This window comes from Bombina bombina, chromosome 2 (assembly GCF_027579735.1).
Source record: "Bombina bombina isolate aBomBom1 chromosome 2, aBomBom1.pri, whole genome shotgun sequence".
Classification (NCBI taxonomy): domain Eukaryota; kingdom Metazoa; phylum Chordata; class Amphibia; order Anura; family Bombinatoridae; genus Bombina; species Bombina bombina.
In genome coordinates this window covers 527,241,877-527,265,454 of record NC_069500.1, presented here as the reverse complement: position 1 = coordinate 527,265,454, position 23,578 = coordinate 527,241,877, and the positions used below count along the sequence as shown (strand labels likewise).

Sequence of the window (23,578 nt, the reverse complement as noted above, 5' to 3'; positions counted from 1 at the left end):
CATCTAAAATTAGTTGTACACGCTACCTTATTAACCTCTTCGCTACCTGGAATTTTATAAGTGTGGTGCACAGCTGCAATTAACCACTTTCTAATTGCTAAAAACAATGGCAAAGCCATGCATCTCTGCTGTTTCTGAACAAAGGGGGCTCTAGAGAAGCTTTTACAACCATTTGTCTTATGACTGCTCAGCAGTGCTGTAGTTGTGTGTAAATAATTTCAGTGAGAATTTAACAAATTGTGAAAAAAATTATTTTTTAATCTCATTTGGCTGCCAAGTAGTGGCATGAGATAAACCAAAAAGGGCCTAGGTCATTACCTTGGGTTGTCTACTAAAAATATATATAGTGTAGATAGGTAAATAAAACAAGTCTCTATTTCTGTTAAGTTTTTCTCTACAATTCCAGGTTGACACTGGTGGAAAAAAAAGGCAACTATAAAACCTAGATGCTGCTGTTTTTTTGTCGATATGTTTTTGACATAGAACAAGAATATAAATGATATTCAAAATTTCAAATGAACCTTTTTGGCAGGAAGGAAAATAGAATCATGAGGTAACCGCTTTAAAACAGTCATTTTAAACCAGCAGGCAAAATTGTGGGCGTGTCCACAGTGGCCCTGCCTCTCGCTGATGCACAACCCTGAAACTCCAATCAAGGAACACCTGAAAAACGGAACTTGTCTCTGGCGCCATAGGAAACAATAAGCGCAAAACTAGCCAACCAGCGGCTGCTCCATTTTGAGTGGCACATTTAGCACCTAATACTAGGCCTTTCTCATTTTTAAAGGGTGTTTCTTGCGGCCTGGTGTTTAGTCTCGGCACAAGATGGCTGCGTTGTCTTCGGTTGCAGGGATGCGAGGCTCGGACTATGAAAACGGTTTGAGAAGCGGTGCCGAGACCAGCGATGTGGGTCAAGAAGCGGGGGGTGACGATCCGATGGGTCACGATCTGGACTTAGAGCTTTTGGGACCGGGCAGGCGGAGCCGAGGTAGTGCCGCTATCCGAAGGTTGGCTGCGAGGAGATCTGGGGTACGGGGCACTCCTGGAGGCGCGGGGTCTGGAGGTCTCGAGGAGTTGGAAGAAGAGGAGCTAGAAGAGGAGGATCCCGGGGAGATCGGCGGAGTTCCTGTGATCGAGGACCCGGTAAGCACCTGGATGCAGTGAGATTATTGCCTGTGACGGTAATATTGAGGAGGCACGTGAGCTAACACGCAGTGTACCAGAAGCCTTCAGAAATGGCTGAATTTGCTTTTAGATTGTTCGCTGTCTCAGGGTTCTATGGGGTCGTTAGTTTTGGTGCATCAATGAATATGTAGCGTCGTGGTCCCGAAGCTGTGGATAGCGGACCATTGTGTAGGGTTATAAATATTTGCCAGCTCAAACAAAGAGGGTCTCTTCACCCCCCCCCCCCCCAAGTCAATATTATATAAAGTAATACAGCAATTGTATCTCCAATATTACAGAACAATGATTGCTGTAGTTTGGATGATTCAGCTACCCCGTAAAGAAACAGCCTACTCCAGAAATGTTGTTTAAAAAGATTATCACTTTTACCCATTCCCCAGTTTTGCACAGCCATATACTTTTAACCTCTTCAGTACCTTGTATCTAAACCTCTTTTGACAGCACCCCTGATCATATGGCTATGTCATATCTGTTGACTTGCATTTTAGCCAATTAGTGCATTGTCATGCACAACTCCACTGGAGAGAGCAGTCTTATCTATGTGGCTCAGATATGAAAAGCTAATAAAATGCATGTGTCAAGAGGCTGTCTGCAGTGGCTTAGAAACAGGCATACATTTAGAGTTTTAAATGTTTTATAAACTGTAAATATAACAAAGTTGGTTATGTAAAGCTAGGGAATGGGTAGTAAAGACGTTATCTATCTTTTTAAACAATAATTTAGGTGTTGACTTTTCCTTTAAAGTGATGGTAAACGTTATGTTTTAAAATTGGGGGCCAGAATCTGTGATATTTTAGAGGGACTTTAATTGATCACTTCTAATAAAGATGCGCTGTAACTTACATTTTAATACCGCATGCTCTGACTGCACACTTCAAAACAAATGTATTTCTGTGAGCTAAAGGGTTTGAACTGTTCACCAATCAGTGTACAGCTAGAGGGCAAATTAGATAACAGTTCAAACTGCAAGCTCACAAAATGAGTTTTGGAAGTGGGCAACCTGTGGAGTATTTGAATGGAACGGCTAGATTAAAAAGTACATTACAGCGCATCTTCATTAGAAGTGATCAATTAAAGTCCCTCCAAAATCACGTAGATTAAGGACCTGATTTTAAAAGTTTGTAAAGTTTACCATCACTTTAACACTGACAACTAAGGGCTAGATTTATTATAGCTGTGGCGTACAGGGGCGCGTATATGCGCCCCTGTACGCCTCAGCTCGCCTGTGCGGGGTGAATTTACCCGCAGGTATTTGGCATGGCACACGAGCGCAATTTTGTGCTCGCGTGCAATCCCGCCCCCTGCCCGCGCACAGCCAATCATGTGCGGGCAGGAGCTGTCAATCTCCTCGGTCGTACTCGACCGAGGAGATTGAATTTCGCCAGTTTAGAGGTGGCGAATAGCTTAGGGAAGCAGCGGTCTAGTGACCGCTGCTTGATAAATCACGGCGAGCAAGTTCTTGCGAGAACTTGCTGCCGTAGGGGCTTGGTAAATCTACCCCTAAATATGCAAGAGTGATTGCGATATTTAGGCTGCTTTTGGTGTCCTAGAACAGCACCAGTTTTCTGAGTTTAAAAAGGGGTTCTCTTGGCTCTTCCTTTAGGCAATGCCAGTGTAATGTAATTTTAGGATTCTTCAAATTGTAGGAGCCATGGTCCCTAGAATGTCACACTGGGTGTGTGTGTGTATGTATATATATGTCTGGCCCCTACAACTAAAATATATCAACCCTGACCTAACCTGGTCTTCAGCATCCAAGATTACGACTTCTGGTAGCTCTGTATTAAATTAATAGCATAATGCAGCAATAAGATTGCCTCAGTGAAAGAGTTTTTTTATCATTGTACATAGGGATGCACTGAAATGAAAATTCTAGACCGAAATCAAAAATTCAGGATGCCCTTGGCCGAAAACCGAAAATGACTTTTTCCCCCAAATGATTTTAAAACCGTTTTTCCGAAATTTCGGTGCATCCCTAATTGTACAAATGCTTTTCGGTTATTTTTTATAGCTTCTGCAAGGGTTAAACATGGTCACACTTGGGAGCCATAGTGCATTGGTGCTGTTGAGTAGGAACTGACTAGTGAGCCTTTTAGGAGCAGAATACACACATAGATGCCATGTCCTGCAAAGCAGTGTCTCAACTCTAGTTCTTAAATACCTCCTGACAGGCCAGATTTTCATGATTTCTTATAAGGCTATAATAGCTGGAACAATCACATGCTCTGTTTATCAAACATGTCCTCAGGCCTCCCCAACAGGCCAGGTTTTTAAGATTACTTGGATGAAAGCAGGTCAAATAACCATGTTTACTAATCCAGCTGATTATTTCACCTGTTATCAACGCTACAAGGTCTGCTCGTGACCAGCAGTGCACTGAGGTGCCATGGTGAACTTTTACTGTATTTAACCCCTTTGCAGGGGTTAAACACACAGAGCAGGGTAGATAGAGCATGTAGTTTTCTGGCTGTAGTGGCATGCTTTTTTTTTTTTTTTTTTTTTTTTTTTTAATTTATTTTTTTAAGTGTGTAAGGGGGGTGGGATGTCAAGTTGTTTAACTCCTTCCTTTAAATGGGTATACAATTACATTGTGGAAAAAACCCCAGGTCTTAAGGACCCTAGTGACATAATGGTACGTCCATCCTTTTTAGCCAACTGAGGCAGTGTCCATGGTCAATCAGGGCCAGTCATGTGTTCGTGTAGGAAGACTATTGGGAATTGAATGGGGGCCCGGTGTAAAGCTCTCCCAAAGCCTTTATGTCCTTTTCATTCATTTCAAGTTACAGCTACCTTCTTGCTGCATTTTAGTGCAAATGTAAGTGCAGCCATTGGGACTACAGGAGCATTTTTACTGTTAAGGGTTATCTAGTGGTATAATACAGCTTTTCTGGAAAGCAGGTTTGGCTGGGGATGTGATGTCTGGTTGGTTCCACTGGAAATCTGACAGTCACCATTAGAGTGGTCTGGGTGAGAATGGCCCTTGAGTTGTGAGTACTTTGACTGTTCCCAGCAGGCCCTTCCTTGGACTCATCCCAGCGTCTAGGATCCAGCAGGTCAGATTGGCAGGGAGGCCTATATCGGGGAAGGTCTACTAGAGTTGCAACACAGCAGGCCAGAAAGCTGAACATGAGTGATAAAAGCTCTCAGTAGCATCCCCGAACACTCTGTGTGTCTGTCTCATCATGCTTGTGTCTACCAATAGAGCAGTGGAGACTTCACTTTTAAAAATGTTTTTAAAGGGCAGTCAGAGTTTCGTACAGAAAGAAACGATGTACCTGGAACGAACAGCTCGTTAGCTAGTTTTATGGCAAGTTAGCCTTATGGTGCTTTTCACAAAGGGTAACTTTCCTGAAGTGTATATTCTGATAAAATAGGTAGGTAGTGTCCAGCACACGGAAATCCCAAAGAGGAGAGTAAATCATGAGCTACTGCCAAGCTCATAAACGGTACCAATAACCTGTGTACCAGTCCCCAAATTATCTAAACTTATGAGAACATATATACTAAAAATATGTGGAACATTTTTCACACATATATTATAAATTAACGTTATGCACAGAATGTCGCCTTGATGCGCATTTTGCCTCAGCTTCTTCAAAAGGCCTTTTAAAGAAGCTGAAGCGAAATGCACATCAAGGTGACATTACTCTGTGCCTAACTTTAATTTATAATATGTGTGAAATATGTTCCGTATATATGTTCTCGTGTGTTATTAGATAACTCGGGCACTGGAATAGACTGGTATACAGGTTATTGGTACCATACTGGGGGTCATACCCCTTAGATTTCACTGCATACTATTACTTTAATCAGGTCATTTGCTAGTGGCTTATGGCTATTTACTAGATGTTATTTGTCAGTCAGCTGTGTGAAATATGTTCTACAGTGACTAAGTATTAACTTGATATGTCGTAATAAGTTCTGTTTCATTTACCTAGTACTTTCTATTAGGGATGCACAGATACCGATACTAGTATCGGTACCGATACCAAGTATTTGCATGAGTACTTGTACTCGTGCAAATGCACCGATACTTCCACTTCCTACCCATATGCTATCTTGTGGAGTTTTTTTCAAACTGCATGTTCCCATTTAATTTTAAACTGGAGAGGAGTCTAAACTAAAAATAGTAGTAAAATTGTTTACTACTGTTCTGCCAATACAAATTGTTATTTGTATTATTGTAGGAGAGATCACTGTACCTCGTTCAGACAAACCCCTGAAGTACTGGGCAGTTAATAAACAGGTTTCCAGCTCTGGCTAAAATGGCCCAAAAATATCTTTCTGCCCCATGCAGTAGTGAGGAAAGTGAAAGACTGTTCAACTTAGAGTCAAACCTCCATACAAATGTCAGATTGATGTTATATAACAGCCCTACAACCCAATTGTATCACCCCTTTAAATTTAATATTTTATTGTAATATTTTTTATTTATAAACCTGTTCAGTGAACTTTTTTATTTCATAATGTCTTTTGAATTAGTCCTTTTATAATTATAAAGAAGGAATCTTAAATAATTAGTCTGTATTGTGTTTGGTATGTCACATGACATAAAAAAAGTATCGGCGAGTATTTGAAAACAAGTATCGGTACTTGTACTCAGCCATAAAAAAATGGTATCGGTGCAACCCTACTTTCTATACAGTTATAATCTTGATCCAGCCTCCTCTTAGATATATTTTTGGGGTGCTCCTCACCTCTTATACTAGTATCCTTATTAGACTTAAAGGGACACTGAACCCACATTTTTTTTCTTTTGTGATTCAGATAGAGCATGCAATTTTAAGCAACTTTCTAATTTACTGATTATCAAATTGTCTTCACTCTCTTGGTATCTTTATTTGATATGCAAGAATGTAAGTTTAGATGCCGGCCCATTTTTGGTGAACAACCTGGGTTGTCCTTGCTGATTGGTGGATAAATTCATCCAACAATAAAAAAGTGCTATCCAGAGTTCTGAACCAAAAAAACAATTACCTTTTTCAAATGAAGATAGCAGAGAACAAAGAAAAATTGATAATAGGAGTGAATTAGAAAGTTGCTTAAAATTGCATGCTCTATCGAAATCACAAAAGAAAAATATTGGTTTCAGTGTCCCTTTAACGTTATACACTGTATATGTTTTTTGTTCTTTTATTTTTATCTCCTCATTGAGGGGCCCCAAGGCAGAACATAGAGTGGTCTGAGATGTCATCGCAGAAAGAACAGGAACTGTTAGCACTTTAACTTTTCAGTGCTGCTCCACATTAGGCTGTTCTTTTTAAACAGAGCTGTTCTCTAGCTCATAAAGTGTAACATTCATATGCATGAATAGGAACTAACTTATCTATCTTGGTTATATTTTTTTCTGGTTAGTTCCTATTCATGCATATGAATGTTACACTTTATGAGCTTGTCATATATTTGCTCTTTTTATAATTATCGTACTATGTATGATTATGCATATTTAGGTTCTTGACTGTTAAAATGGTATTTGTCCCTACTCATGATGGTCTGTTATATGAACAGGTCAGGAACCATTTGGGGCTGGTATGAACAAGGTCAGTGTGTGTTCAGTGTGGTGGAGCTATATCCCTCTAAGAACATTGGGCAAGGAGTCAATATCTGATTTCCCCATCACCCTAAGGGGGATCTCCCCAGGGTTGTAATTCAAATGCATACAGAAAGAAAAACGCTCTACCAGCTCAGTAGCTTGTTCTATGGCGAGTTGCCACCCAGGAGCAACCTCTTTTAGCCCAATTGTGCTTTTCACAAAGTAGAACTTTCCTAAAGTATATTTCTGATCCCACCTAACAAGGTCAGACCAGCCCCAAATTGCCAGGTGGTAACTGGGACAGAATAAGCCACTGAGCTGTTTGTTCCTGGCAGGATACTGATCTTTCTATATGTATTTGTAGTCAGAGGGCCTGGTGCTGATAAGCTGGATAATAGTCCCACAATTGTCTGCAAGTTACTAAAATGTTTGTTTTGGGTGCTTTACTCATTAAAGTGACACTCAAGTCAAAATTAAACTTGTAGTATTCAGATAGAGCATGCAATTTTAAACAACTTTCAAATCTACTTCCATTAAAAAAAAAAAGGTGCAGTCTTTTTTTTTTTTTTTATATTTAAACTTTTTTGAGTCACCAGTTCCTACTGAACATGTGCAAGAATTCACAGAATAAGCGTATATGCATTTGTGATTGGCTGATGGCTGTCACATGGTACAGGAGCAGTGGAAATAGACCACTTTTTAAAATTGTCAGAAAAAAAAATCTACTATTCATTTGAAGTTCAGACCTAAGTGCTATTCCATTGTCTTACCTTGCATGTGTTGATTATGCAAATCTACTGTGTTGACTGGTCCTTTAATCTTTTTCATGAACAGGAGTTAGAAGCAATCAAGGCACGGGTTAGGGAGATGGAAGAGGAGGCAGAGAAACTGAAAGAGCTGCAGAATGAGGTTGAGAAACAGATGAACATGAGCCCTCCTCCTGGAAATGGTGAGTATTTTGTGACTTAGGAAGAGCTTGAGTGAATGGTAGTGGAAGCTTCAATAAGTTCTTAGAAATAAATGTTGTATACTGGAAGGCTGAAATGCAGCTTTTGTGGTATCTGCTGGGTTTAGGGCACAGCAAACACTTTGCAACTACAAGACATTTCTGCTGTGTTGCTATAACAGCTGAGATTAAATGCTTTTAAAACATTATTTTTTACTATAAATTGTTTTCTATAGCCAAACTTTACCTATCTGCCTTATTTAGAGGAACCAATCTGGGCTTTAGTCTGAAAACAAACTAGGCGTTACATAAGAATTTGTGCTCATTCAGCTAAAATAGCATTTGTGAGGTCGGGTACTGATCTTGTATAAGAAGGTCCGGCTCACAATCTGAGTTCCCATTTATCCCTAAGGTGCTCAATTGGGTTGAAGTCGAGGCTCTGCACAGGCCTCTAGTTCCTCCATATCGGGTCTTCATGGATCTTGCTTTATATGAAGGGGCACAGTTATGCTGGAACAGGAAACAGTCTTCTCAAACTCTTGCACAAATAGGTGGAAGCACTCTATTAGGGCTGCAACTAACTATTATTTTCACAATTGATTAATTGGCCGATTATTATTTCGATTAATCGGATACAAAAAATCAATAATTGTTTCCTATATTTAAAATAAAATTCACATACTAAGTGTTACAAATATAAACTTCAGACTAAAAGTTTACATTTACACAACTGTTCATTTTTTAAGCAGCAGAACACATTTTTATAATAAAACAAAACCACAAACTGTTTGAAAAGAGGTAGAGCTGGAAAGAGACTCGCTGTTTATAACACTGTTATTCACTCTTCCAGAAACTTTGCATTAAAATGCAAAAATGTTAACCTGACTACTTGCTTCTGGCTGAGGCTGGCTCTCTCTTTTTTTTTTTTTTTTTTTTTTTTTTTTACAAGCTATTTTACTTGCAGCAGAGAAGAGGCGCTCAGATGGTGTTGGGGTACCTGAGATGCATAAGTAGGGTTTTGCGAAGGTGGGATATTTATCTTTGTTAGCTCCTCACCAATGCTAAGTGTGTTCCACCTTGACAAGGGGCCTCTCAACAAAGTTAGCCTAGCCTTCATTCTAACATAAAAAAAAATATCTTGAATATCTATATGCAATGGTAAATAACCAACTATAAGGTTAGGGAAAAATATATAATTTAAAAATATATATCAATAACAGGACAAAGCCTTACACATTTATTTTTACAGTACATATAATCAGCAATACCAAGCAATACGCTAATAATTGTGCAAACAGATAATGGTGCACATCAATTCAAATAACTCCCATTAATCTAGTGCTGGGTGTAAATAACAAGCTCTGCACTATATCATGCAGAGCATAACCCCAAATCACATGATTTAATGTAAACAATCCAAATGATGACTCCTATTATTTCTGCACATGAGCCAGGAGTAGTTAACTTATACTGTTCTGAAGAAGTGAAAAGTAAACATCTGTAGACGTCCTTTAGGCTAAGTGCATAACCATAAAACCCAATTCCATGTGAAGCAGCTGGTGTCATGTACAGACCAACTAATTGCAAACCAACTAATCAATTATGAGATTCGCTGACAACTATTTTCATAATTGATTAGCTGTTGCAGCTCTACACTATTGTCTAAAAGGTCTTTGTATTCTGTAGCATTAAAGAACCACGACACTCACAATTTCTTTCATGATTCAGATAAAACAGTTATAAACAAACTTAATTTTACGTCTAATTTATTTCATTCTCTTGCATCCTTTGCTGAAACGCATACTTAGGATCAGGAGCAGCAATTACTGTGAGGTAGCTGCACATATACCTCTCGTCATTGGCTCACTTGATGTGTTCAGCTAACTCACAGTAGTGCGTTGCTGCTCCTACAACAAAGGATACCAAGAGCAAAAGGTAATCCCTTCATTACCTATTCCATAGTTTTGCATAGCCAACATGTTTATATTAATATACTTTTTTCCTCTGTGATTACCTTGTATCTAAGCCTCTTTTGATAGCCCCTGATTACATGGCTATTTTCTATTGACTTGCACGTTAGCCAGTAAGTGCAGTGTCAGCCACAACTCCACGGGAGAGGGGAGAGAGCACAATGTTATCTATATGACCCACATGAACTAGCAGTCTCTTGTGAAAAGCTAATATAAAAGCATGTGGTAAGAGGCTGTCTGTTGTGGCTTAGAAACAGGCAGACATTTAGATTTTTAAATGTTATAAACTATATTAATATAACTGGTTGTGCAAAGCTGGGGAATGGGTAGTAAATGTGTTCTTTCATGATTCAAGTAGAGAATACTATTTTATACATCATTCCAATTTGCTTCATGTTTTAGATATCTTGTTTAAGAAATACCAATGCACATGGGGGAGCCAATCACACAAGGCATCTATGTGCAGCTACCAATCAGCAGCTTCTGAGTCTATCTAGATATGCTTTTCTGCAAAGGATATCAAGAGAATGAAGCAAAATAGTTAATTGAAGTAAATTAGAAAGTTGTTTAAAATTGCATGCTCTTTCTAAATCATGAGAGAAAAAAATTGTTTCATGTCCCTTTAAACACTTAATGCTGGACAGAATGATGCTTTCAGAGAAAAGATTAGTCTGAATAACATGTAGATTTTTATTTTTTTAAAAGCTTTATTAGCAGTTTAAATCTTTACTTATTTTGTAAAATGTTTAGTGTCTATAAAACTATGGGAGCTGCCATGTTTTAACATAGGTTGCCTTCTCTGCTGTGGCCAATTGGGGACAGTTATAAATAGGTCACTAGAGAGTGTGTGTAACCAATGGCTGTGAGAAATGGAAGTGCAGAACATATATTCAAAACAGGAACTGAAAAGCTCACAACTTCAGAATGGAGTTAAAGGGACAAAATAAAGTATATTGCAGAGTTTTTTCTTTATAAATAAAATTTGCTTAATGGCCCTTTAAGAGGTAAAGTGTTGATTCTGTGTGCGTTTTTTGCTCATGCTCAGTAGCAGCTTTTAAAAACGCTACTATAAACCATGTACCTTCTCCCCCCCCCCCCATGTTGACAGTGTAACTAAACTCCATTCTAAGAGTGGAATGACCAAAACTAGAACTGCAGTTTGACTCTTTCATTTTTTTAGCTGGCCCAGTCATCATGTCTGTTGAAGAGAAGATGGAGGCTGATGCCCGGTCAATATACGTAGGAAATGTAAGTTGTGTGTTCACGTTTTTATAGTCTACTATAGACAAAGTAATTGAGTTTTTCACCCATAGGGTGGGCTGCATCAGGTGCATATTCATTCTTAACGTGTGTTTTAAAATTCTAGTAACTTAACCAATAGGGGTGCCTAAAATAATCGATTCTGCGATGCATCGCGATGCAGCCTGTTAACGATGCTGCATCGATGCAGTGCAGATCAGAATCGATTCAGGGGTGACATCATCGCGCAACGTCACGTGACCCCGCCTCTCTCACATAGCAGACGAGCCGACAGCATTTGTGTCAGGATTAATCTGGTTACAGCCCCCAGCTACACCACATCAGGACTTGCTGTGCACTCTGCGCAGATATCTGACCCAGAGAGCATTACCAATAGACCTCCTCTCACATGTTCCGGTCAGGAATTTTTATGACACCTATCCTAAAGAGCCGACAGCAGCCTCATGTAAACAGTGAATCTTTTCTTGTATTATAGATTCACTGTTTACTGTTGCGGTCTCTGCTGCATGTTTCCTCTCTGTCAGACCCCTAGCCCAAAGGAGCATTTGAGGGTTGCTATTAGATACAGCAAGTCAAAAGTTTTACAGCAACCCTCAAATGCTCGTTTGGGCTAGGGATCTGACAGAGGAAACATGCAGCAGAGACCGCAACAGTAAACAGTGAATCTATAATACAAGAAAAGATTCACTGTTTACATGAGGCTGCTGTCGGCTCTTTAGGATAGGTGTCATAAAAATTCCTGACCGGAACATGTGAGAGGAGGTCTATTGGTAATGCTCTCTGGGTCAGGTTTCAGATGTCTGCATGTACTCTGTGAGAATGTTTGAGTGAGTACACTGCTGCTGGTTTTCCTTTGTAAAATAAATCTACACATACATTTCTGTGCATATTGTAGCATTATGTTTATAAGTGCTCTTCCATCTTACACAGTTGTTTAAAAGATTATTATATATACACACACACACAATATATATATATATATATATATATATATATATATATATATATATATATATATATATAAAATATGGAATAGAACAAGATCATGAAAATCATAGGCAGTAATCGTGATGCATCGCGATGCATCGTAGAATCGAATCGTATCGAATCGTTACGATGATAATCGAATCGAATCGTGAGACAAGTGAAGATGCGCAGCTCTATTAACCAATGGTTTTTATTTTTATTGTGTACATTTTTCTCTCAAAATTTTGCAGGTAGACTATGGTGCAACAGCAGAGGAATTGGAGGCTCATTTTCATGGCTGTGGCTCTGTGAACAGGGTGACCATTTTATGCGACAAGTTCACAGGTCATCCAAAGGGGTATGGAATTTTACACATCTCTGGCGGTTTTATCTGTGTTGTGTATAGGATTATTAGTTGCATGATCTTGTTCCCAACATACCAGTATGCTTTTGTTTTCTCAGATTTGCATATATAGAGTTTTCAGATAAGGAATCTGTTAGGACATCTATGGCACTGGATGAGTCTCTCTTCAGAGGGCGACAAATCAAGGTAATGTATTTTTTAGAATAAACTTCTCTGCAAGTACCCTTAACAGTAAAAAAAATGTTCCCTTAACCCTACAAAATACAACGGAATCAAAATGTTGCCTAAGTGTAGTTAAATGAACTGATTAAACTTCTAACTTTTTTTTCTCATCTAGATCCACTTCCCATTGTTTGCCCATCCTGTTATGTTTGTGATTATATTTGTATGTATGGTGAAAAAACAGAAGAATTGTACAAAGTCTGCTTTCACAGGTGGTACCCAAGAGAACCAACAGACCTGGTATCAGTTCTACAGACAGGGGCTTTCCACGGGCAAGATATAGGGCAAGGACCGCGTCGTACAGTTCTCGATCACGTTTTTACAGTGGCTTCACCGCAAGACCGAGGGGACGCGTATACAGGTCTGACAATCTGCTCTGCACCTAGATATAGTGGAAATATTATATTTTAAGGGGTAGTTTATCTTATTAGAGGGTTTAGCATTGCAGTGCTTTGGCACTTAAATTCATGGGTGTTCCACAATTCAAAAACGATTGATTTTGTAAGATTTTCTTATATGGGTGGTTCCTAAATGGGAAAATTATCTATACTGATGTGTTTTTTTACACTAGCCTTATTTCTTTCAGGGGTCGTGCTCGAGTGACGTCATGGTATTCTCCTTACTAAAAATATAATTTTAGGAAGACCTGAAAAAAGGCAAAAACTCAAAAGAAAAAAAAAAAAATGAAGACTGGAAAGAATTTTATGAATGTTTCAGATGAGGTCCCTTTGTGCTCCCCCTTCCTCCTATGCCCTCTCCCCATGTTTCAAAGCATTCTATATAATATATAGATAGTGGGGTCTGCTAGGTAAGGTTGGAGGGGAATTTTTAACACCCTGATTCTCAGGGTGTTTTGGGACTGGGGTGGTGTTTGGTTTGGGTCCTTTTAACTGTACAATTGTTGGTCAGGGGATCCAGGCTACTCTTGAAATGTTTCCTATATTAAGTGATGTCCTTGGGTCACCGTCTACTCTCTTTGTGGGTGGGGGTGATGTCTGAACATCCTGCTGTTTTTTGTTTTGTGTTTTTTTTTTTTTTTTTTTCGCGTTTTTATCTTTGCAGGTTTCTTTCTATTGGAGAAGCTTGTTTTCCGGAGAGACTCGGCTGCCCCTCACAACAGCCTTTTCATTAATTTTATTCTGGCTCAGATTCCTGTACTCTTGGAAGACACGAGCTTGGAGTTTTTTGTTTTTGTTGTATTTGTTTTGTATTTTAGATTTTATTATATATATTTTATTTTTTTTTGTTTTTTGAGCTCAGAATGTTTTTTTTGTTTTCTTTTGATTTTATTTTTTTATTTTTTTATAGTATGTAAGGCAGGCAGGAAGGGGAAATTAGAAAAATAAAAAAAAAAAGGAAACAGTCGTGTGTGGATTTTGGATTTTTGAATAAGGTTTTTGCTTATGACAGTGTGGTAATCCCAAAATGGGAGTTTGGTACTTGCTATTAGGTATGTGCATTCGGATCCTTCAGGAGGATCCATATGCAGAAGTAATTAGCTGCTCGTGCCATTCTGCTCTTTTCAGAGCCGGATTTATTTCATATAGCTGACAAGAGTCCACAAGCTGTTACTGATGGGATATACATTCCTACCAGGTTGAGGCAAACCTCAAAAGCCTATAAATACGCTGCCCACCTCGCACATACCTCAATTTAAGAAAATAATTACTTTTTGGGTTTAATTTCTCAGCGAAAATAGCTGTTTTTCTTTTATCCCACCCATTATTGGACTTCCACATCTTGGGTATTATATCCCATCAGTAACAGCTCGTGGACTCTTGCCATCTATATGAAATAACAATTTATGTAAAACGTTACCTGATTAATTTCTTTCATTGTGGCGTAAGCCCACTCAATTTTTTTTTTTTGGTGGGGGGGGCTATTTTTTATAAAACGTTTTTTTTTTTTTTTATTATTATTTTTAAAAACACGATGAGTCCACGGATTTCATCCTTGTGGGATTTATGCCTCCTGGTCAGCAGGAGTAGGCAAAGAGTACCACAGCACAGCTGTTATATAGCTCCTCCCTTCCCTCCCACTCCAGTCATTCATAGCCATATCAGTCTCTACAGTAGAGCTATTGGTGGCTTTAGAGCAATGGGAACTGGTGGACATAATTCTCACTGCGCCTCCCATACTGTGATGCTGCCCTTATGATGGCCTAAGCAAGAACTAACTCAGGCCCTATCTTTTTCCACAGGGCTATATGAGGGAAACCTGTTGGAGCTGTCCTGCTGTCGGACAGCATCAAGGTAAGTGCAGTTTTTGTTATTCTGGGGCATATTTCACAATGGACTCTGCACTATATATATATATATATATATATATATATATATATATATATATATATATATATATATATATATATATATATATATATATATATATATATATATATATATATATATATATATATTCTATATCTCATGGGCTCCAATGACAGCACTGGGCTAAGTTTGGGGCTATCGGTTATTTTTATTACACTTAACCGAGAAGCTGCGTAAAGATTTTGACGGTCACAAAGGGTGGGGCTAATTTTTGCACACTTCAGTCGGGTCTAGAGAAGCCGTGCAGTGTATGTGATTGTCTGTTCCAGAGTTCCGATATCTAAGATCAGGTCATCGTGTGTTACGCTGGAACCGCATAGTTGAGTAATAAGCAAGCGGTTGATAGCGTTCTGAGACCCGACCTCAAACTTGCTGGAAATAGCGGTCTGAAGACCGGGTGGCAGGTAGGCGCCTCAGCAGAGCTGTTGAGGTCGAAGAGGTGTCAGTTTTTTTTTCTTGCGGGACAAATGAGTTAAAAATTTTTTAAAAGTGAAGCGTTTTTTACCCAGCTTGGTAAAATAGTTGCTTTTACTATTTAAAGGCACAGTATCCTGTTATTCTTCAGGATTTATCAAAGGGCCAGTTTCTGGTGTTTTTGTTTTTGCACACTTTTTCAATACAGTAAGAGTGGTGGGTTAAATATTTAAAGGGCCAGTTTATATATTTTTTTTATTTAATTCAGTCTTTGCACTGTTTTTTTTCTATATCATGGATTTAGAGGATTTCCAGAATGTTACTTGTGCCGTGTGTTTCAATGCCAATGTGGAACCTCCTGGTTTTTTTTTTGTTTTTTTTTGTTTTTTTTTGTCCCTCATGTGTTGAGAAATTTTTTTCATGATAAAAAATTGTCTAAGGCGGATGCTTCTCAGGAGACTAACGATGAGATGCAGAGTATGCCGCAGCTTTCTCCTCAAGCGTCCCAACCCTTAACGCCCGCTCAAGCAGTGCCCTGTACATCTTAAGTTTCTGCTGCAGTTAAGTTAAAGGACATAGCTGCAGTAATGTCATCTACACTTTCTGATGCGTTATCTGCCTTTCCTATACTTTAAGGCAAACGTAAAAGGAAGGACAACTACGTGGCCAATGAAGTTTCTGATGCTATGGTGGCAATCTTGGACGTACCCTCCCAGGGCTGTGAGTTGGAGGGTATGGAGGGTCTATCGGAAGGTGAAATTTCTGACTTGGGGAGTTCCTTACCTTTGACTGATTCTGAAGTTGTTTTCAAGTTTAAACTAGAACACCTCCGCTTGTTACTCAGGGAGGTTTTAGTGACTTTGGACGATTGTGATTCCACACTAGTGGTCGTTCCTGAGAAATCGAGTAAGTTGGACAAATACTTCGAAGTTCCTCATCACTCAGATGTTTTTTCAGTTCCTAAGCGAACTTCGGAGATTATTTCTAAGGAATGGGAGAGACCAGGTATTCCCTTCTCTCCTCCCATTTTCAAGAAGAGGTTCCCTATAGCTGACGCTGTCAGGGAAACTTGGCAGACGGTTCCTAAGGTGGAGGGGGATATTTCCACCTTGGCCAAACGAACTACTAATCCTATTGAGGATAGTTGTGCTTTCAAAGACCCTATGGACAAGAAGTTGGAGGATTTACTTAAAGATCTATTTTCACCAGGGTTTGTTATTGCAACCGGCTGTATGCATTGCTACGGTCACTAGTGCGGCAGGTTATTGGTTTGATGCTCTTGCGGAGTCTCTTAAGACTGAGACTTCTTTAGAAGAAATCCAGGATCGGGGTAAAGCTCTGAACTTAGCCAATTCTTTTATTACAGATGCTTCTCTACAAATTACTAAATTGGCTGCTAAGAGTTCAGGTTTTTCTATCCTAGCCTGCAGAGCCTTATGGTTGAAGCCTTGGTCTGCGGACGTATCATCCAAGTCTAAGCTTCTGGCTATTCCTTACAAGGGAAAGAACCTGTTTGGACCTTGCTTGAAGGAAATCATCTCCTCCATCAGGATAAAAGAACTAAGCAGAAAGGTCGACAAAGTAAGAAACCTGCTGCTGGTTCCAAGTCAGCATGAAGGGTTTGCCCCCGATCCGGGACCGGATCTGGAAGGGGGCAGACTTTCCTTCATTCAGGCTTGGGTGCGACATGTTCAGGATCCCTGGGCTGTAGAAATAGTGTTTCAGGGATACAAACTGGAGTTCAGAAATTCTTCCCCCCCCCCCCCGCCAAGAAGATTTCTTCTTTCAAGATTATTTGCAGACCAGATAAAATGAGAGGTGTTCTTACATTGTGTAAGAGACTTCTCTTACATGGGAGTAATTTGTCCCGTTCCGATACAGGGGCAGGGTTTTTATTCAAATCTGTTTGTAGTTCCCAAAAAGGAGGGAACCTTCAGACCTATCTTAGACCTCAAGAGTCTAAACAAGTTTCTCAGAGTTCCATCCTTCAAGATGGAAACTATTCGTACCATTGATCCAGGAGGGTCAGTTTATGACAGGATGCATATCTTCATGTTCTTATCCACAGAGATCATCACATGTTCCTGAGGTTTGCCTTTCTGGACAAACACTTTCAGTTTGTGGCTCTTCCTTTCGGCCTGGCCACGGCACCCAGAATTTTCAAAGTTTCTGGGGTCTCTGCTGGCGGTTCTAAGACTGCGGGGCATTGCGGTGGCACCTTATCTGGACGATATTCTAATCCAGGCGTCATCTTGTCAGCAAACAAGGTCCCATACCGACATTGTGCTATCCTTCCTGAGAACTCACGGGTGGAAGGTAAATCTGGAAAACAGAGGTCAGAAAATCAATGATTCTGGATTCAGGTTGAGCCCTTCAGTACAACCGTCAGTGGCTCAGTGCATGGAGGCAATCGGATTGATGGTGGCGGTAATGGACATCATACCGTTTGCTCAGTGTCACCTCAGGCTTCTGCAGTTAAGCATGCTCAGGCAGTGGAATGGAGATTATACGGATTTGTCTCCTCGAATAACCCTTGAACAGGAGACGAGGGACTCTCTTCAATGGTGGTTGTCTCTGGATCATCTATCCCAGGGGACGTGCTTTCGCAGACCTCCTTGGGTGATTGTGACAACGGACGCCAGCCTTTTAGGATGGGGAGCAGTCTGGGGCTCTTTAAAGGCTCAGGGAGTATGGACTCGGCCAAAGTCTCTCCTTCCCGTCAACATCCTAGAGCTGAGGGCGATCTTCAATGCTCTTCGGCCCAATTCATCAGATTCCAGTCGGACAACATAATGACAGTGGCTTACAGCAATCATCGGGGAGGAACAAGGAGTTCCTTAGCGATGACCGAAGTATCCAAGATAATCCAGTGGGCCGAGGCCCATTCTTGCCATCTGTCAGCGATCCACATTCCAGGGGTGGACAACTGGGAGGCGGATTTTCTGAGCAGGCAGACTTTTCATCCAGGAGAAATGGTAACTCCATCAGGAAATATTCTCCAACCTGATTCTCAAATGGGGGTCGGCCGGAGTTGGATCTCATGGCATCTCGTCAGAATGCCAAGCTTCCGAGATACGGGTCCAGGGACCCCCAGGCCAAACTGATAGATGCCTGGGCAGTTCCTTGGTCCTTCAGCCTAGCATATCCCCGTTTGATTCAAGCAATAACCCGGGGAAACAGGAGAAGGCATCAGTGATCCTCATCGCTCCTGCGTGGCCTCGCAGGATTTGGTAGGCCGATCTGGTGGACATGTCACCCCTGCCACCTTGGAAACTTCCATTGAGGAAGGACCTTCTCATTCAGGGACCCTTCCTTCACCCTGACTGCTTGGAGATTGAACACTTAATCCTATCCAAGCGAGGGTTTTTCTGATTCGATCATAGATACTTTAATTCAAGCGCGTAAACCTGTAACTAGGAAGATTTACCATAAGATATGGCGTAAATATCTTGGTGTGAATCCAAGGGCTACTCATGGAGTAGAGGTAAGATTCCCAGGATTTTGTCTTTTCTCCAAGAAGGATTGGAGAAGGGTTTATCAGCAAGTTCCCTTAAGGGTCAGATCTCTGCCTTATCTATTTTGTTACACAAGCGTCTGGCAGATGTCGCAGATGTTCAATCCTTTTGTCAGGCTTTGATTAGAATCAGGCCTGTGTTTAAACAAATTGCTCCTCCATGAAGTTTGAATTTAGTTCTTAAAGTCCTTTTAAGGGGTTCCGTTTGAACCTATGAATTCCATAGATATTAAGTTGTTATCTTGGAAGGTTTTATTTCTTGTTGCCATTTCTTCTGCTCGAAGAGTGTCTGAGCTTTCGGCATTACAATATAATTCACCTTACCTTATTTTTCTTTTGGATAAAGTGGTGTTACGTACTAAATTTGTTTTTCTTCCTAAGGTTGTTTCAGACAAGAACATTAATCAGGAGATTGTTGTTCCTTCCTTGTGTCCTAATCCTCCTCCTCAGAAGGAACGTCTTCTGCACAATTTGGACGTAGTCTGTGCTTTAAAATTTTACTTACAAGCGACTAAGGACTTTCGTCAATCATCTTCTCTTTGTCATTTTTTTTTCCTGGAAAATTTAAGGGTCAGAGAGCTATGGCTACCTCTTTTTGGCTGAAGAGTATAATCCGTTTTGTTTATGAGACTGCTGGACAGCAGCCTCCTGAAAGAGTTACGGCTCATTACACCAGGGCTGTTGCTTCCTCATGGGCATTCAAAAATGATGCTGCTGTTGAACAGATTTGTAAGGCTGCAACTTGATCCTCTCCACACTTTTTTTCTAAATTTTACAAATTTGATACCTTTGGCTGAGGCTGTTTTTGGGAGACAGGTTCTTAAAGCAGTGGTGCCTTCCGTTTAGGTTCCCAGTCTTGTCCCTCCCTTATCATCCGTGTACTCTAGCTTTGGTATTGTATCCCACAAGTAAGGATGAAATCCGTGGACTCATCGTGTCTTTAAAAAAAGAAAATTTATGCTTACCTGATAAATTTGTTTCTTTTTAGACACGATGAGTCCACGGCCCACCCTGTTCTGAGACAGGTTATTCATTTTTGTAAACTTCAGAGACCTCTGCACCTTGGCTTTTCCTTTCTCTTCCTAACTTTGGTTGAATGACTGGAGAGGGAGGAGCTATATAACAGCTCTGCTGTGGTGCTCTTTGCCTCCTCCTGCTGACCAGGAGGCATAATCCCACAAGTAAGGATGAGATCCGTGGACTCATCATGTCTAAAAAAAAAAAACACAAATTTATCAGGTAAGCATACTTTTTTTTTTTTTTTTTCCTGCTCTTTATGATTTTTTTTTCTCCTTCTACGCCTCACCCCTTGGCTATAAGTTAAACTGAGGTTTGAGTTAGGTGGGTGGGTTATTTCTTTCATGTAATTAGCAAGAGTCCATGAGCTAGTGACGTATGGGATATACATTCCTAACAGGAGGGGCAAAGTTTCCCAAACCTTAAAATGCCTATAAATACACCCCTCACCACACCCACAATTCAGTTTTACAAACTTTGCCTCCTACGGAGGTGGTGAAGTAAGTTTGTGCTAGATTCTACGTTGATATGCGCTCCGCAGCAGGTTGGAGCCCGGTTTTCCTCTCAGCGTGCAGTGAATGTCAGAGGGATGTGAGGAGAGTATTGCCTGTTTGAATTCAATGATCTCCTTCTACGGGGTCTATTTCATAGGTTCTCTGTTATCGGTCGTAGAGATTCATCTCTTACCTCCCTTTTCAATCGACGATATACTCTTATATTTATATTTTTATATATATATATATATCATTACCTCTGCTGATTTTCGTTTCAGTACTGGTTTGGCTTTCTACAAACATGTAGATGAGTGTCCTGGGGTAAGTAAGTCTTATTTTCTTTGACACTCTAAGCTATGGTTGGGCACTTTTTTAATAAAGTTCTAAATATATGTATTCAAACATTTATTTGCCTTGACTCAGGATGTTCAACATTCCTTATTTTCAGACAGTCAGTTTCATATTTGGGATAATGCACTTGAATTAAATATTTTTCTTACCTTAAAAATTTGACTTTTTTCCCTGTGGGCTGTTAGGCTCGCGGGGGCTGAAAATGCTTCATTTTATTGCGTCATTCTTGGCGCGGACTTTTTTGGCGCAAAAAATCTTTCCTGTTTCCGGCGTCATACGTGTCGCCGGAAGTTGTGTCATTTTTTGACGTTCTTTTGCGCCAAAAATGTCGGCGTTCCGGACGTGGCGTCATTTTTGGCGCCAAAAGCATTTAGGCGCCAAATAATGTGGGCGTCTTATTTGGCGCTAAAAAAAAAAAATATGGGCGTCTTTTTGTCTAGAAGCTTGTTCCTTGGCATTTTTTCCCATTCCTGAAACTGTCATTTAAGGAATTTGATCAATTTTGCTTTATATGTTTTTTCTCTTACATATTGCAAGATGTCTCACGTTGCATCTGAGTCAGAAGATACTTCAGGAAAATCGCTGTCTGGTGCTGGAACTACCAAAGCTAAGTGTATCTGCTGTAAACTTTTGGTAGCTATTCCTCCAGCTGTTGTTTGTATTAATTGTCATGACAAACTTGTTAATGCAGATAATATTTCCTTTAGTAATGTACCATTACCTGTTGCAGTTCCATCAACATCTAATGTTCAGAATGTTCCTGATAACATAAGAGATTTTGTTTCTAAATCCATTAAGAAGGCTATGTCTGTTATTCCTCCTTCTAGTAAACATAAAAAATCTTTTAACCCTTTCGTGACAGGGTTAAAGTGCCTACATCGGAACAACTGTTCCGATGTAGACAAATTGAAACTACGCGATCGTGCATACGATCGCGAGATTTCAATTATTGGATCGCATCTGGGGGGCGTCCCTACAATCCTAGGAACGCCCTCCAGACCGCGATTAAATCCCTGAAGCACAGAAGGCTTCAGGACAGCCGTTAGTTATGACGTTCCATTCCGTCATAACGGCTTTAAAGCCCAGTCTAATTATGACGGAATGGAACGGCATAACGGCTTTAAAAGGTTAAAACGTCTCTTTATACAGATGAATTTTTAAATGAACATCATTCTGATTCTAATGACTCTTCTGGTTCAGAGGATTCTGTCTCAGAGGTTGATGCTGATAAATCTTCATATTTATTTAAAATGGAATTTATTCGTTCTTTACTTAAAGAAGTACTAATTGCTTTAGAAATTGAGGATTCTGGTCCTCTTGATACTAAATCTAAACGTTTAGATAAGGTTTTTAAATCTCCTGTGGTTATTCCAGAAGTTTTTCCTGTTCCTGGTGCTATTTCTGAAGTAATTTCCAGAGAATGGAATAAATTGGGTAATTCATTTACTCCTTCTAAACGTTTTAAGCAATTATATCCTGTGCCGTCTGACAGATTAGAATTTTGGGACAAAATCCCTAGAGTTGATGGGGCTATTTCTACCCTTGCTAAACGTACTACTATTCCTACGTCAGATGGTACTTCGTTTAAGGATCCTTTAGATAGGAAAATTGAATCCTTTCTAAGAAAAGCTTATCTGTGTTCAGGTAATCTTCTTAGACCTGCTATATCATTGGCTGATGTTGCTGCAGCTTCAACTTTTTAGTTGGAAACTTTAGCGCAACAAGTAACAGATCATGATTCTCATAATATTATTATTCTTCTTCAACATGCTAATAATTTTATCTGTGATGCCATTTTTGATATCAGAGTTGATGTCAGGTTTATGTCTCTAGCTATTTTAGCTAGAAGAGCTTTATGGCTTAAAACTTGGAATGCTGATATGTCTTCTAAATCGACTCTACTTTCCATTTCTTTCCAGGGTAACAAATTATTTGGTTCTCAGTTGGATTCTATTATTTCAACTGTTACTGGTGGGAAAGGAACTTTTTTACCACAGGATAAAAAATCTAAGGGTAAAAACAGGGCTAATAATCGTTTTCGTTCCTTTCGTTTCAACAAAGAACAAACACCTGATCCTTCATCCTCAGGAGCAGTTTCAGTTTGGAAACCATCTCCAATCTGGAATAAATCCAAGCCAGCCAGAAAGGCAAAGCCTGCTTCTAAGTCCACATGAAGGTGCGGCCCTCATTCCAGCTCAGCTGGTAGGGGGCAGGTTACGTTTTCTCAAAGAAATTTGGATCAATTCTGTTCACAATCTTTGGATTCAGAACATTGTTTCAGAAGGGTACAGAATTGGTTTCAAGATGAGACCTCCTGCAAAGAGATTTTTTTCTTTCCCAGTAAATCCAGTGAAAGCTCAAGCATTTCTGAAATGTGTTTCAGATCTAGAGTTGGCTGGAGTAATTATGCCAGTTCCAGTTCTGGAACAGGGGCTGGGGTTTTATTCGAATCTCTTCATTGTACCAAAGAAGGAGAATTCCTTCAGACCAGTTCTGGATCTAAAAATATTGAATCGTTATGTAAGGATACCAACGTTCAAAATGGTAACTGTAAGGACTATCTTGCCTTTTGTTCAGCAAGGGCATTATATGTCCACAATAGATTTACAGGATGCATATCTGCATATTCCGATACATCCAGATCATTATCAGTTCCTGAGATTCTCTTTTCTGGACAAGCATTACCAGTTTGTGGCTCTGCCGTTTTGACCTAGCTACAGCTCCAAGAATTTTTACAAAGGTTCTCGGTGCCCTTCTGTCTGTAATCAGAGAACAGGGTATTGTGGTATTTCCTTATTTGGACGATATCTTGGTACTTGCTCAGTCTTTACATTTAGCAGAATCTCATACGAATCGACTTGTGTTGTTTCTTCAAGATCATGGTTGGAGGATCAATTCACTAAAAAGTTCATTGATTCCTCAGACAAGGGTAACCTTTCTGGGTTTCCAGATAGATTCAGTGTCCATGACTCTGTCTTTGACAGACAAGAGACGTCTAAAATTGATTTCAGCTTG

General features: G+C 39.9%; 1 protein-coding gene across 1 annotated transcript; it reads left to right on the top strand.

Annotated features, from left to right (window-relative positions):
* Positions 1 to 693: 693 nt before the first annotated feature.
* On the top strand, positions 694 to 13,808 carry PABPN1 (poly(A) binding protein nuclear 1). The gene is made up of 7 exons (XM_053702333.1): positions 694 to 1,143; positions 7,553 to 7,667; positions 10,815 to 10,882; positions 12,112 to 12,218; positions 12,323 to 12,410; positions 12,659 to 12,807; positions 13,033 to 13,808. Exons 1-7 carry the CDS (start codon positions 826 to 828, stop codon positions 13,070 to 13,072), a joined length of 885 nt encoding a protein of 294 aa, XP_053558308.1. The 5' UTR covers positions 694 to 825; the 3' UTR covers positions 13,073 to 13,808.
* The last annotated feature ends 9,770 nt before the right edge of the window (positions 13,809 to 23,578 follow it).

Excerpts from the sequence above, each read along its gene's own strand:
- PABPN1 (XM_053702333.1), top strand. The coding sequence starts at position 826 with ATGGCTGCGTTGTCTTCGGTTGCAGGGATGCGAGGCTCGGACTATGAA. Across the intron at positions 10,883-12,111 it reads GGTCAATATACGTAGGAAAT|GTAGACTATGGTGCAACAGC; the intron begins GTAAGTTGTGTG and ends AAAATTTTGCAG. Across the intron at positions 12,219-12,322 it reads TTCACAGGTCATCCAAAGGG|ATTTGCATATATAGAGTTTT; the intron begins GTATGGAATTTT and ends TTGTTTTCTCAG.